This window comes from Neodiprion fabricii, chromosome 6 (assembly GCF_021155785.1).
Source record: "Neodiprion fabricii isolate iyNeoFabr1 chromosome 6, iyNeoFabr1.1, whole genome shotgun sequence".
In the NCBI taxonomy this organism is placed as follows: domain Eukaryota; kingdom Metazoa; phylum Arthropoda; class Insecta; order Hymenoptera; family Diprionidae; genus Neodiprion; species Neodiprion fabricii.
Window position 1 is genome coordinate 10,048,216 of NC_060244.1, and position 16,082 is coordinate 10,064,297.

General features: G+C 37.6%; 1 protein-coding gene across 5 annotated transcripts in view; it reads left to right on the plus strand.

The window, feature by feature from the left end:
* The window catches only part of LOC124185878 (AF4/FMR2 family member lilli), a 205,700-nt gene that overhangs the window by 76,277 nt on the left and 113,341 nt on the right, over positions 1-16,082 (plus strand). The window contains exon 1 of one of the 5 annotated variants that reach the window (XM_046577104.1): positions 4,193-4,713. The exons of 3 other annotated variants lie outside the window; for them this stretch is intronic. Coding sequence is in view for 1 of the 2 variants with exons in the window: in XM_046577102.1 (XP_046433058.1) it covers positions 7,243-7,265 (23 nt within the window). In the remaining variant the exon portion in view is untranslated. Of the gene's footprint in view, positions 1-4,192; positions 4,714-7,227; positions 7,266-16,082 lie in introns of those variants that run through there. One more of the 5 variants, XM_046577102.1, reaches the window with a different exon arrangement.

Genomic DNA, 16,082 nt, shown 5'->3' on the forward strand with positions numbered 1-16,082 from the left:
CATCCACCTCTATCCCCCTCCTCGCCCTCCTCCTCCTCCTCCTCCTCCTCCTCATCCTCCTCCTCCTCCTCATCCTCCACCATCTCGTCGTCCTCGTCGTCGTCGTCGCGTCGTCGTCGTCGTCGTCGTCGCCGTCGCCGTGTGTAATTGTGTGCGCATGCAGACAGAGTGTGGTGCTCGACCGAAACGCCATCTTAGTACATCGCGGCAAAATACCGTCTGCCAGTGTTGAGTCCGATCGCCAACTAGACGGACACCGGGCGGTCCGTTTTACTTACGCGATTATATGTATATCCGTTTAGAATAATTGTTTTCGACGCGCGTTAACGTTATCTTCGTTCGTTAAAGTTTCCGTGAGTTTGTGGGATTTAATTTTGTAACCTGTGTGCGTGTGTGTGAGTGTGTGTTTTTTTTTTTTCAATTCTCATTTTTTTTCCCCACCGTCTCTCTTATATTCTTACTCTGCGTATAATATCCGTAACCTTGTCACTCTCTTTCCTCACCTGACTGTACGATGATTTCTTTTCCTCATTTAAATACCCTAGCTTTTTGGTATATTTTTATTCCCCCCACCCCCCCCCCCCCCCCCCCTCCGTCACCCGCAATTATCCGTAGATGTTTACACACTAATTCCTACTGGTAGTAAAGAATAACATCAACGTATCGTCGTCGCAACTTTGGAAAATTACCCCACCGCGTACTCCGCGCGTTAGACTTTTAACCCTACAATTTATTATTTTAACTTCTTCTTTTCGCTGCCCAACTCCATTTCCAAAGAGCGAATACTTGGGTGACAAACGACTAAGGATTAAATCACAAATAAAATAGAAAAAAAAAAAAAAAAATGGCGAGCAAAAATGTGTTTGCGTTTCGAACGGCGCAAGGCCGACTTAAGGCGATTCGACATGCACAAAAATGTACGTGTAACATTGCGCGACACTCGGTACGAAACCTACAGGCGGTAGGTGCAGTGACGGTAGGTCGTGGTCCTTCTCCGAAACGGGATCCCGTCACGGTCGGTGGAGGGGGTGGGGTGGGGAGATGTGGCGGAGGTCAGGGAAAAGAAGATTCTCCATTATGCATTCGATACGATTCTTTCTATTGTTAATTAATTCACAATTATAATGCTCAGCTCCGCCGTAGAAGATATCAGCCTGATAAATCCTTAAATATTATATATATATATATATATATATATATATGTGCGTGTGTGCGTGTGTCTGCGCACATAGTTCGAGATACTAAATGGATTAATTTCTTTCTTGCCTTTGAAATTTTGTGAATTTGTCAATGTCACACAAAGACTTTGGGTCGGTAGTGATTATTTTATCATTTCCTTATCATCCGGTGCTTTTAATGTCAAATACATCATTCGGAGTCGGAACGAGGAGAGAGAGAGAGAGAGAGGGGGGGGAGGAGGAGATTTGTTGAAAATTTTTTTTTCGATCGCGCGTATATTTTCATCGCAAGTTTTTCTTTTGTAACACCGCGGACTCGCCGCGGCTGCTGATACTTGTCGTCGTGTTTGCTTTATGTAAGATATCGCTATTGGTTCTCGAGTAGCTTCGTGTCTCCGCCCCCGGGATTGGTTAGGCCACGAGCACGGGAGGGCGGGAGGACTCGCGATTAGCGACGTCATGCATCATACCGGACCAATTTATTTACACGCACGTACGCACGTGACCTAACAGATATTCTTTCCATGATTTCAGGAATACTCTTTCCTTACCTCCCTCCCATCTTCTTGCGCAAAACATCTTTCGACGACGACGACGACGACGTCGACGTCGTTTGATATCTGTCCACACATGCGTGAAATAATAATATTTTACCCACACTGTTTGCAATGTAATAAAATTATAGTAAAGATTAGCGAAGTTTTCGACTCGTTTTAGATTGTTATTATTAATTTTATTATCGTTATCATCGTAGTTACTCATATTTTAATGAAAATGTCGCGTCGTGATTATTTTATTTTTAACACCGTTCATCGATACGTTAAATTCTTGCTACTCTCTTAATTTTCCTCGGCTCGGGGTTCATGCGACGCGTTACGGAGGTGTACGGGGCGGAGAATAGAAAGAGACAAGATATTTCTTATTCATTCTTCCTTTCTCTCTCTCTCTCTCTCTTTCTGATCGGCCATCCATTTGCTCGGTAGTACCGGTGGGGGGTAGAAGCTGATCCCCTCGAGAGGAGAAGTTACAGAGGGGGTTAAAATAAAGGGGGTTAACACACTGTATCACGTTATATCATCCTCACGATTACGAGAAAACGAAAACTTTTCACAGAGGTGCGCATGAAGTTACGTTTTCGATTCTGGTTCCTGTTTTTTTTTTTTTTTTTTTTTTTTCCCCCCCCTTTTTCTCGTTAATTATTCGCCATCGTCAACGTAGTTGTTCAACCGCTGCCGCGCGGCGATTTTATCGCGTAACCGATAGATACGTAATTGTTGTTGTATTTAAAAAGGGACAAGAATAAGACTTGAGAAGATGAGCATCGCAAAGTTCTCGCGTTTGTGGGCTTATGAATAATTAGACCTCGTATTATAAAGTGATTGGTTTTAAACGCGGCGTGATTCGTTTATTAACGGACGTATTCAGCCGTCCGTCTACAGCGGGTATGCCTAGTATCTTTTTTTTTTTTTTTCACAGATATCAGCACATCGTCGCGTCGGTCGCGCCGATCGTTTTTATTTTTTTATTTGTTTTTATTTTTTATTCGTTTGTATATCCTTGTTCCGACGACCGACGCGTAATGTGACAATATACTTGTATCTTTTTTTTTTTTATATCCAAGTACGCACGTATAATACATGTTCGTCGTTTTCTTACTCTTTTTTTATAAATTCATTTCGTTTTCATTTGCTCAGTTGTTTTCCGCTGTCTGTTCTTCCGTCTACTTTTATCATACGCGTATAGAATTTGTAAGCTTGCAGTGCGTATACATGTTACGTTTATGCCTATATCCTTAACGTAACGTAAAGTAACGTGACTTAACGGATCGCCCTGAACGCGATTTTTTGCTTGGATGCTTGTTTGTACGACTTGGAATCTTATTGTTAGGATTGGACAAGTAAACGGATACCGAAGAAAACGCGAAACTGACTGTAGTCTACTTCTTGTAACGAATATACATGTATAATACAGCGATTCATTTTCTTCGTGTTGATACAAGTCGCGCGCTTTATCCTTATTATTTTTGTTATTAATATCATTACTATCATTGTTGTTGTTGTCGCTGCTGCGTTGGATTCGGATATCACGTGAACTCCGCGTAATACTCCGTAATTTGAGGATTGCGGATGCTTTTAGGTTTGAATGAGACTTGATCGTGATTAAAATAACAATAAATATATTTAACGAGTCGATGTGGTGATAAATTAAATATGTGGTCGGTTTATAATACGAAGTTCTCTCGTTGGTAGATTTTTATACGAGTATAGATTTAAATTTTTTTGACAATAACTCGCGGAGTGAATAATTGAAAGAAAAAAATTGAAAGAAAGGTAAGACACGGGTCATAAATTTGTAGGATGCGGACGTGAGCGGAAAATACGCAGCTAGGTACTTGTGAGGGTTGGACGTAGGAAAAGTACGTATAGAAAATTGAAGGATCCGGCGAAAGTCAGCAGAAAAAGTTTCGTAGCCGAACGTGTGGTTGTTAATTATCTGTAATAGAGTCTAACAGCGAGCGTTTTAAGACGTAACAATTACAGCAGCACTCTTGGGGATTTTCGTTGTTGCGACGTACGCGTGCATGCATACATTAGTGCATACATACGTACATACATTCGTGTATGACGGTACGAGTTTTTATTCTTATTTTTGTCTTTATGTGGTTACAGCTCTTTAGAACGTGCGCAAAATGATGGAAATGCATAATTAAAACGAAAGAAAGTGTGCAATAAACACGCAAAAACCAGTTGCAGCTGATACTGCATAACGATTATTAATAAATATTTATTATATTCGCGTATTTAAGTGAAAATTTTAAAACTCAATCTCTCTATCCAAGTTTATATTATAAATTATATAGGTATATAGAACGTATATTGTGCTTGTTGATAATTATTATCATACGTTATTACACGTTCAACGTATATATTAATATATTCATCTCGTCGTCGTCGTTGATAATAATAATATTAATAATAATAATAATAACAACAACAACAATAATAACGATAACAAAACTGTTAATAAAAATAATAATAAGAATTATAACAACGAGAATTGATAGGAAAAAAAAAATTGTAACAACGAATCGCGTAATCGTATTTGTCAGTGGCGAAGGTGAAATGAAAAAAAAATGAGGAGGTGAAATGATAAAAAGTCAACGATAGTGAATTATATTGTGCATTATATATTGATGGTAATTACACATCTGTCGTAAATTATTTATGAAATATGATCAAGTTATACCAAAGAGTGTCAAGTTGTACGTGGTGATACAACATCATTATCATCCTGTGCTTATACATGTATGTATATTACATGTATACATAAATATAGATTTATACATATATATATATATTATATTATATATACATACATATATATACGTGTGACAGTGCGTGATTAGTGTTTTCCCGATGACACGACCTTCTTCTTTAAACCAGGATTATACATTGCATACTTGGATAATACTCATCGCTTCACTGTCGTATCCCGTTGTCGCGAGGCTGTATTAGACAGTTGCGCTGACTTTTCGGTAAGTCTTTTAATATTTTTACGAAAGTTGTTTCTTACCCGCAGTTGTGTGTTGGTTATTTCAGATTTTACCTTTACGCGCACTGTTGGAAGAAAAAAATGAACAAGTAGGATTTAGTCCAGTTACAATGAAACGATACAAGTTTCAAGTACAGATGTAACACGGTGATATAATATCTTGAATGAATTTTTTTTTTTTTTTACCCCTTACTCCGTGGTTGAAATCCGTGATAAATAATCTCGTTTCAATATTTCAATTCAATTGCTGGTTTTGTCTTTCGTTTTGAACGTGTTTAAAATTATAATGCATTTAATAATTAGACGATGATGTTACAGATTCTTAAGAAAAGAAAAAAAAAAAAAAAACAACGAAGATCGCTCGTTTGAAATACCCAGCTATTAATAAGAGTTTCACCTAAATCAATATTAATCGTTACTCGTGTATATAACGTGACTGTAACATCGCGCCGTGCGTAATCGTTATCGGCGATAAATCGATAGGCAATTTCGATATCTACCTGTCGTCGGTCTTCCTCTTCCATCGACGAGGACGCGAGTGACGTCAGGCATTCGGGTCAACGGGCCAGAGGTTATAACCGTTGTGTTTTATCATCTTTGCAGAAAGCAGCGAGTGTCTTGCCATTAATGCCCCCCCCCCCCCTCCAATTCGCATATCCCTGACTTATCTATCGTTTTCGCTCACCGCCCGCCAGCCGTCTATCTCAACTTATACGCTGTGCAGAGCTGACGTTACGTAACGCTGACATACAGCAGTCTACCAACCGGCAAATATACGTACATACGCGGCTCCGCCCGTGAATATTTTCAAACGATCCTTACGGCGAATTCTATTAGACACAGCCGTCGTACACGGAAAAAAAAATTCAGCTCGTGGAACTAAATATTAGATAGTTACTTGTAAACAGTTCGTCGAACTAAACGTTCTGTTATTGGAAGAGCACTGCATGGTTCGTATAACTGACTGTTAGTCAGCTGTCATAGCTGTACGTTGTTCAGCTCTCTCAGCTAAACAGCTTCGTTCGAAGAGCTAGACCAGAATTTTTCGGCTCCGCTCACAGCGCTTATTGTTAAATAGTACAATTATATTGCTATTAGTATTATTTTTCATCATTATTATCATTATTTATTCAGTGTCATTTACATATTTGAATGGACTATTTAAACAATTATCTATCAACCGTATTTAAATCATACTCATGAAATTTGAAGGTTATGAAATATGTCAACGCACCAGAGCACAGCGCAACTTACAGCTCTTAGAGCAAAACCATTCAGCTGTGAGAGCTGAACAACTTGCAGCTATCAGAGCTGACTAATATATAGTTGCTGTAACTACAAGATAGACCGTAGAGTGCGTATAGTTACTGGAGCTGTAGAATACAGCTCGCCGAACAGAATTTTTTTTTCCGTGTATGCTTTCGCGGACTTTTTCGTAGAGTTCGTCGAGACGTTGAAACTTATTCGACGTTCACTTTTCTCCATCTCTAGGTGTGTTTAGTCAGCGTTCTCATACGAGTGTTTGATTCGCCTGTCGACTGGCCAACAAATATCGTTATAACTTCGAAACTATTTAACCGATCGTAACCGTGTATGTAGCCTGAATTTTTTCCAGACGTTGCAGCTGTCTGTAGGAAAATAAAAAAGAATCTAATTCGATTTGGTAGTTTGAGAGTTATAAGCGAACATACGTATTTGAACATATATAGACAGACGGAGAGACTTTCGGTTTTATATGTGTATATTATATATAGACGTGTTAACGCGTCTAATCGTAAGTCAAGATTTCTTTTGAAAATGGCTGCTCGCGATCAGCCGCGATGAACGACGGGTGGATCGTACATGCAGATCGGTGACGCGGATCATACGGATGCGCAGTAGTTTGACGATGAGCGGTGACTGTACTTTGCAGAGAAGTCGGAGCGTCGCGTCGCGTTCTTACTTTCGGTTGTTCGTTCAAGGTTCGCAATTCCACAGATGCGTACGGTATGCGCGGATTTGGAGAATCGACGCGATTAACGGATTGTTTATGTGCGGTCAGGATTTTTAATTCGATTTTACTTCGAATTACTTCGCTGCGTTTTTTTAAAAATTGATTTATTTTATTTTATTTGCAAGAAGAAAAAACAAAAATCGTCGAGGGTCGGATAGTCGCGTTTGTCGGCAAATGTGAGAGCCTGTATGTTTCTGAGTAAATGTAAAAATTCACATCCGTTAACTTGTTTGGTTTAACGGAGATTATGTGCTCTGTTGTTTACAAAATCTTTATTTTTAATTATTTTTTTTTTTTTGCAAGCGTGTAAAGCGAAGCGCACGAATTCGCCAAAGTTTGTTCGGTAACGCGAAATCGAGTCGGTGAAGTTATTGAAAATTTTTACTTTTGTTATAATTAGACTTCACTTTTAAATTCTCGCTTCTGTGTATTTAATGATAGTATGCAACGTATAAGTATTTCAATTTTTTCTTTCTTTAACGGAAATACAAGCATCGCAAAAGTCGTGGTTTCAAAAGAATGGAAACGTCGTATCGGGATTGGTAATTATTATTGCAATATTAGTACGTTGTTTCGCATGATTAAGATCGGCGGATGGTGAAAAAAAAAAAAAACAGATTGACGAATCCAATATTTTACGCTCGTGGAATAATTCCGCGAACCAGTTTCAGCATGAGTAACGTAACGCTAGATATTGGCGATGGAAATTTTATTTCTTCCTCACACCGTCGTCCTCGACATATCGCGGTAAAGAGTTACTCCGTTTCCGGTCTGTGACTCAGGTTCTTTTTTACATTGTATGTCTACATGTTTCGCAATAATCGGGGAATTCCCATAGATTTTTCAAAGAAATTCTTCGTATTTTTCTGATTCATATTTATTTACGTTGCGTAATTGATGTACGAGGCAATGCAGACGGATTAATGCATGCTTAAATATAGGAAATCTGTGAAAGTCTATGTTTTCCTCCAAAATCAACGGCATAACGTCCGTTAAATAAGTATAACGTGAGAATAGAAAAGAGGAAGAAAATAAGTGTAGGTAGAAACAGAAAAATCGCTTGCTTTTTTCCTCAACATATTTTACGGCTTACATTTGCAGAGCAATAAATTTTGCGGTAGTGTCAAGTTCACGCGTTATAATCAGCAGCTACGCAAAAGCATACGTGCGACGTTATCGTATAGGTAGTATAATTTTTCTTAATTGGTAGAACGTTGATAAAATTTTATCTCTTATTTGTTACGGTCGGAAAAAAGCAACCGGCGAAGATTGGATAACAAGGGGAAAAAAGATTCTGTGACAACTCGCTACTTGTAGCTAGGCTAGCACAAGCTGCATGTGTCTTCGTTGTCCCTGAGAGATCCCGCGGGATAGTCTTTGGGACGATGACTTCGTCTCACGATATTCAGGCGCAAGCTGTGTGCAAACTGGTTTCAAGTAATTTCGCGTTTAAAAGTTACCGCAACGTTAGGATTTTTATTTTTTTATTTTTTTAAACTCACCGACATGTGTCACGGCATCAACGTCCTCTGGGACTGTCTCGAGTCTGGAAATTTGAAACGATTACCAATTGTTGTTACAAAAAATTCTCAACAGTTGGATGTACAATAATTTCTCCCCACTGTTGCAGATTTGAGTAAAATCTTGACGATCTTAATTTTTCCACCGTATTTTTCTCCTTCTATTTGTCGCGGAGCACGATGTAAAATGGAATTTAATTCAGGGGTGGGGTGAGAAAACAATTTACGATTTGCCGATTTTCATAAATTATTTATACTTCCTTCAGTTACAGAGACAACAACTAACCGTATTGTATAAACGTATATACATGTATAAACGACTGGTATTATTGTACCACGTTGGAATGAGTTCAATGTCTCCCATGCAGGCACGTGTATGAATAACGTGAAAAGAGAGACTGACTTTATTCCTTACCATACCTATAAGCGTGATGAACCAGCGCTACGCTACTCCGCGTTACGCATTCGAAATAAGATAAGGAGGAAGAGAAAAAAGGAGATTGAGGAAAACGGAAAGCGATTTTCTCCGAGCCAGCCTTAAGTATGATTTATTAAGGGTCGTGCAGGGCGGCGTCGCGGCGTTATATATATATATATGTATATGTATGTATGTGTACATATGTACCTATGGAATAGTATACGTATACATGTATATGTATGTGTAACAGATGAGTACGGAAAGAAGGAGGGACGAATCGACATCCCTTTTGTGATTCTATAACTTCGCTTGGAATACTATCGATCCTCTTTATCCCCCGTGTTTCCAACTCTGTATATAGATTATAATATGTACATACATATACGCCGCGTAAACAGTAGGAGAAAAACACCGCACTAACTCGTCCCTTTTCAGCTCAATCCTCTCTCATCCCTTTGTCAGCTATTACATACGCAATTATAAGTAATCAAACTTTTATAACTGTGTGAATATTGCACAGGTGTTATCAGGTATTATACCTGATGCATTTTCCATCCACGTCTACAGCTGCATACTTGGGTGTTATTTATAATAATACACGAATTATATCGTATAAGATCGTTTAAACTTCCCGCGCTTGCATACAATTATACATACTGTTGTTTATCTCAAGGTGCCGTTTGTGCCGCATGTGTGTATACGATTATTGAACGAATCTCTTGTAGATTTTTTATTATAAATTTTACGAAACTTTATCGCCGTTGTATAACGATCCGAAAATTCAACTCTCCTCTTCGTTTTCCAATCGCGTATCGTCTTCCACTAACGCCGATTCGACACGCGTTAATTAACAACGCACTTCGAACGTGACCGATGCGATAAGAGTCGAGCCTGTCCCGGATCGGCCTACGGATAGAATAACGTTGTTGCTTCTATCGCGTATTATAACTTTGACAGGGCAACGACCAACGATACCCATTATGGGTCGTCTGTCCGTGCACAGAGACTAGGTTTTATCTGTTATACAATGTGTCATAAATACTCTTCGTAAAAATAAAGCAGTTCCGTTGCGTATAACATCGATGCACCTTGGATCGATTGGAAGAGAAAGAAAAAAGAATATATCCTCTTTCTATTTATCACGTCGCCTACTTTGTTAGAAACTATTGACATTTTAGCGCGATTGATATATACTTGAGAAATATTTCAGTTTCGCAATGTTATTGATGCGGTTCGATTACGTTATTCAGTATATATTATACGATGCAAGCTGTGATTTCGGAGAAGCTAATCGTCAAGCTCAAAGCACGAGTGCTTCTTTGTTCCACATACTCGACGAGCACTGTGTTCAATAATAATTACTGCTCAGAACAATGTGTCGATATGATAATTCTGCGAATTTGTTGAAGACAGCAAATGTAATATGAACCGTTCGCGTTTCGTTATTTTTTCTTCTGGAAGTTTTTAGCTGTTCTGTATCGCGTAACACACGATATACGATTAAATTAGTCCGGGTGTTTTTTTTTTATTTTTTTGTTTTTGCCTACTCCGTACGTATGTACGTTTTCATTTCTTGTTTTTAATTACAATTCGACTCGAATCGGTGTATATAAATTTCTCGGACGAGAGGAATAAAAATTTGTGAATCACGAACTGCAGGCGCAGATCGTGTCCAGCAAGCGACGCGACTGAAGTCGGTGACTTGATGTAATTTTACAGGTTTGATAAAAAAAATGGTTATTTTGTTACTTCGGTATTATCCCAGTGTTAAATTAGCACGATGTACGGAGTTTGTTGTGATCCTGCATCACTGGATATCTCTGGAATAACCAACTCGTCAATCAAATTCATAGTTACAACTGCATTACGAACTTGAATCTTGCAACATGTGACCCCACAGATATGAGTTCGATAACGAGTCTAATTGCAAGAGTATAATAAAAGTTGTTGTTACGAGTTGGTTGGTTGCCTGTTGCTACGCTACATCCGAGAGCCTGAATAATATCGGTGATAATTTCCGTTGATATCGACTACAAAACAATATTGAATCAGGCCGAAGTTTGGAATGTCGTTGTAACGATCCGTCTTTGGAGAAAGTCGTAATTTTGCTACTTTGAGATTATTTGAAATTAGTAAACCGTCGACACGGAATCAACAAACTCAGATTTTGTGAATTCAATTTCTTCAGGTAATCCAAAGGCGCAAAATAGTAATTTTTGTTTCAACGTTTCGATACATCATCGTCACTTCATATTCGAACGCTACCAGCACCTGCGCCGATGAACATGGATTTGCGAAATTGGCGTCTAACGGAAGACTCCGCGGTTAGGCGCGTGTATTTCACCCATAATGCATTAGTCGTCGTTACGCATGGCGCAGGGAAGGTTAAGGACGAGGAGGAAACGGTTCAACCTTCGAGATGTGAAAATAGCTCGGGCAGTCGCCGCTACGGCACCAATCGCCCTTCACCCCGATGCTATATGGCGGTGCATCCACTACGGGCAAGGGTGTCGTAGTGGTGTAGTAACTCGAGGCGATTCAATAACTGCCGGACGCCCTCCTCCAACCTTCTCGAACGAGTCAATAGACGCTAGCCGCCGTACGCTGTTGATGCCTTGACGATGATTATGATAATTATCGCGATGGTTATGATAACGACGAGTTACGCGCGCGATTACGATTTGTTACAACGGAACCGGCCGATATGTATCACGTGTATACGTTGGACTGGTTTGTTCAACTTTTTTATTTTTTATTTATTTTTTTTACTTATTCTTCTCACGTGCCCTTTGAAAAGATAGTTTTTAGCCTGAAACGAAGACTCGTGAAACCGGAACGCGGTTGCGACTCAGCCGGTTTGAATTTTTCATTAACTCTAAACCGAAATATCTCGAAAATTGTACAAGTTTGGATGCTGGTTTTGGTTTTATTTTGTAGATAATTATATTTTTTATAAAAAAGGTCGAGATATATGTAGTTTGTTGTGTTATATGTTAGTTTTATTTTCACTCTAGTTCGCACCTGTTGACTCGCGATGTATACTTCATGTTCGTATTGCACGTATACGTATAATAATTGTATAGTAAGCTAGTTTAAAAAATAAAAATTTCGCATGTATCATAAGCGAAATACATTTTGGTCGTTTATAATTGTGCGATCAAATTATCGTCTCAAATCGTCGTCACTTAGTGTCGTCAAGTACGACGAATTCCTAATACGTTGTTTTCCTGAGTGAGAAATTTTTGTCTCATCGAGTTGTAATACGACTTGGGACTTTATCCATCTATCGTATAGAACCTGTTTGATCAAAGATGATACAGGTTTTCAATTCAATAAAAAGTCTTGTTCAGTTTATCGTACAGTCGCACAACTTGGGTATCTTTTTTCTCCTCTCCGTCTCTGTCATTGAAGAATATATATATATATATATATATATACATAATATGTATAATAATTCCATATTCTACTCAATTATCACTTTGATATATTATATTAACACGGAGGTGTGATATCCCGATACATTGAGAAACGAATACAGCGTATGTACAGGAGGTATATGTGTGACACTTATTTTTAGCACTCGTTAATCAATTCTTTTTCTTCGTCTTACTTCATCGTCCAAACTTGGGCTATATATTTTTACCCTATATCGTGGCAGACGACAATTGCCGATTGAAATTGATGCAGCGACGGCGGTCGGTTTACGTGCCTTTTTTTACAAGATCGATGGTAGTAGTATGGAAGAAAAGTAGGCAGAAACAGAAAAAGGAACAGTAACAACGGAACCTAACATATTTCATAACTTGCGAAACTTTGGAACATCCCTACGTAACGACAGTTTCTTTGTACACCCGGTATATTACACATGAAATTTAAAAACCGTATTATGTACATTAACTGCTGATTTTCATGACATTTATTACACGTGTATACAGGTATATACCTATATATCGAGTTGCGTAACATTGAGCATTACGATTGAAAATCTTTTTCTTTTGTTCATTGTACGCGCATTTTCAATTATTGTTAAAATATAATCACTTGCATGCGTTAGTAATATCGTACACAGACGTCATAAACGTCATATATCATCGTTGTTACGGAAAAGGTACGATGATTTATTCGGATTCTACTGCGACTGAACATTTTATTCCGACAGTTTTACAATTATCCGCAAAAGTGAGAGAAACGGGAAGAAACAAAGTCCTATATAAAAAAAATAAAAATAAAAAAACGTGTTGAAAACGAAAAAAAATTGTTACACGGATAAGTAAAACGCATGGAATCCGTTAACCGCGTATTCATTGTTGTGAAAAAGATTATGTGAATGTCTGACTGAACGAGAAGCAGCGAACCAGTAAATTGTTATGACGGAGGAAAACAAAGGAAAGAAGAATTGAGAGGAGGCGAGATAATTGGACGAAAAACGTGAGCCGTCGTTCCGTTATGTCGGACGATGAATGCAAAACTTGTTATTATATGCATACGTAATATATATATATATATATATATATATGTATGTATGCGTTTTATACTATTTACGTCGGAGTTATTGTCATGACATCGCAACTTCTACGCAGCTGCAATAGTAAAAGTCGCGACAAAATTTCAAAAAACTCATTAATGGAATTAAAAAATTAAAAAAATACAATCAGCGAGTTTTGTGTTTGTTGCGCGAGTGTCACATATGGGGAAATCCCTGGAGGAGATGCTGATGACGTTTAAGTTCCAATGTATGTTGTATATTTGTTTATCGAGGAACGAATATCGGGGATCCAGGCTTCTTCGACGTTGCTGCGAAGATGTTATGTAGGCCAGGGTAGGCGAGTGACGACGACGATTACACGGGTCTTATTTTCGCCATAGCGTATACTGTACATACATACATAAATGAATACTCGTTACTCAACATACATTTTATAATCCTTCGTTAGATATTAATCGAAATTATTCCCTCGTACAGAGGAGAGTTTTTTTTTTTTTTTTTTTTTTTTTTTTTTTTTTTTAAATGTTTTTATTTCTCTATAACCGGTCGTCGTTAGTTGCTTTCGTACAAAGTCCCTAATCGTACTAAAAAACAGTATTATCATTTTCGTTTACCAACTTCCTTGTATCGACGCTGCAAACCCGGCGTGCTTCGAGTATTTTTATTTACTTTTTTTTTATTTATATCGTTTATATAGCAAAATCAAGGAAACGCAGCGACAATAAAAAGTCTGCTTGGATATATACGTACGTATACGTAAGATGACTATTCGTTATAAAGTATAAAATTGTCCGAATGATAGTTGATTAATTGCTTCACTCATTACCCGTATCCTTGAGTATTCGAATTACATGTGCAGACGTGTTGATTCAATGACGAGTTATTTACAAATCTCGAGAAAGAATCGAGAGCTATGCGCACGGAGTGAATGAAAAGAGTAGGTTTTACTCAAAACTGTAGGTAAAGGAGGACACGTCACGTTTATTGGGAAAATTTACTTCTTAAAATGCAGAATTTACTCTAGAAAAAGTGAAATCCGCTGTGTGCAGTGTAAAATCTGCTACATTTATAGTAAAAAGTATAGTTAGCGTACTTATTTTTTTTTTTTTATCAAAAACCTCGACGTGTCCCCCTCTTCCTGCAGTTGTGAGCAAAATCTGTTCTTTTTCCTACTCTCCCTGTGCGTATAAATAATAAGATTAAAACGTGTAATGAGAGAAAAAAAAACGAAAAAGAATTTTCTAGTATAATTTATAAATATCTGTCAATACTTGATACAATAACAAGGAAAATGCTTCGCAATAATTGCAGTGGCGATACGTGGAAATACATGATAAAAAATATCATTAAACAAAAAGCGAACAAATAGGAACAAAGAACAACAACACGCAATAGTGCTTGATTTTCATTTGCCGGTATAAGCGTAAAGCTATTTTACCGAACGGTTGAGTTCATTCATTGATACATTCTTCGATCTCTTGCACGTGGCTGCTGCATACGTATTGTATTATAGACACTTGCCTATTCATAGGTAACCACAAGTATGTATCAAGTGTTGGGTACACACGTCAATTCTATACGTAACATGGTATACACCGCTCGTACTCACTGCTTTACGCGAAATAATATCGTCAGCTTCTCGAATTGAATCTGAAGCGATTCTGAATAAAAATGCCTGCAAACTTTTTTAGTTTTAGAAAAAAAATTTTTTAATTCCTTGCGCAATGGAAACGCAAAATGAGAAAGTACGTGTTTATACGTTTTTAAATTAAATTCGTTTTCTAATTTTTGACGCTTTTAATTTATGAAGATTATGTCGTGACGTCGATTTGCTCGCGCTCTGTTTATGAATCCAAATTTTTTTTGTCACATGTATTATCCTGTATCTAATTTTGTTTTTGTTTCTAATTCCTTATTGCAAACGTAGAAAATACTATTGTGCAATAACAATTGATGGCATTACATTTTTTTAACATTCAAGTAGGTTTGATAGTTGACTGAAAAATTGGTTACAACCTATTAAATGTCCAACGGTTAGTATTTCAATCAATTGATGCGTTATAAGTATAAGTTTATTATATTGCAAACACAACAGCTGTGTGTCAAGAAGATTATCATGTACACCAAAAAACCGATTATATTCTCCACCGCGTGTGATGAGTAGTTAACTGAATTTCTGCGCATCGCTGATATCGGTGCTAAAAATAATTGAGATAACGCATACATGTATATATAATATATGTACGCACATACATTTTATATGCACTTTAACGATACGATAAAACTGTTGCAAGCAAGGTATGGAAAAAAACTTGCATTTTTTAAGGTAAACGTTATTTTGTTTGGGACATGGTCAGCTGACCAATGAGTATCTCTTGATCCAAAATAAAAAAAAAACAACAAGAAAAGGAAACACCTTATTTTGTCTGGGGTATCGTTATTCGTAATACGATTTCGTCTGGTTTGTTCGGCGTCATCGTTAAGTTAAAGTAAGAAAGATGGATATGGAAAAGAAAAGGGGTAAAAAATTCGTTGAAATAAGGTGTTGAAATTCGCGGTACGTGTATTTTTCGAACGATAAATATAAACTCATGTTGCGCTAATTTATCGCAAATCAAATGCGAATGAGACGAAATCTTATTTTAAATTACACACCATACGTAGATGACTGATATTTGTGATGCATACTAAAAACTCCCTGCAGTTATAAATAATCACGTCAAACGTTACAAAACGTCGCTGCTAACTAATTATTCGTATCGCACCGAATATTACGCGAGCAAAATAAAAAGTCGTAATTTGATTCGCCTTCAACGCTTCACACTTCCTGTGTCTTAATTTTGTCACATTTATCGGTAAACGAAATACATATTTAGGAGTAGAAATTAATAGCGGTAATTTTGCGCATATTTACACACGAGTGTAATCTGTGGAT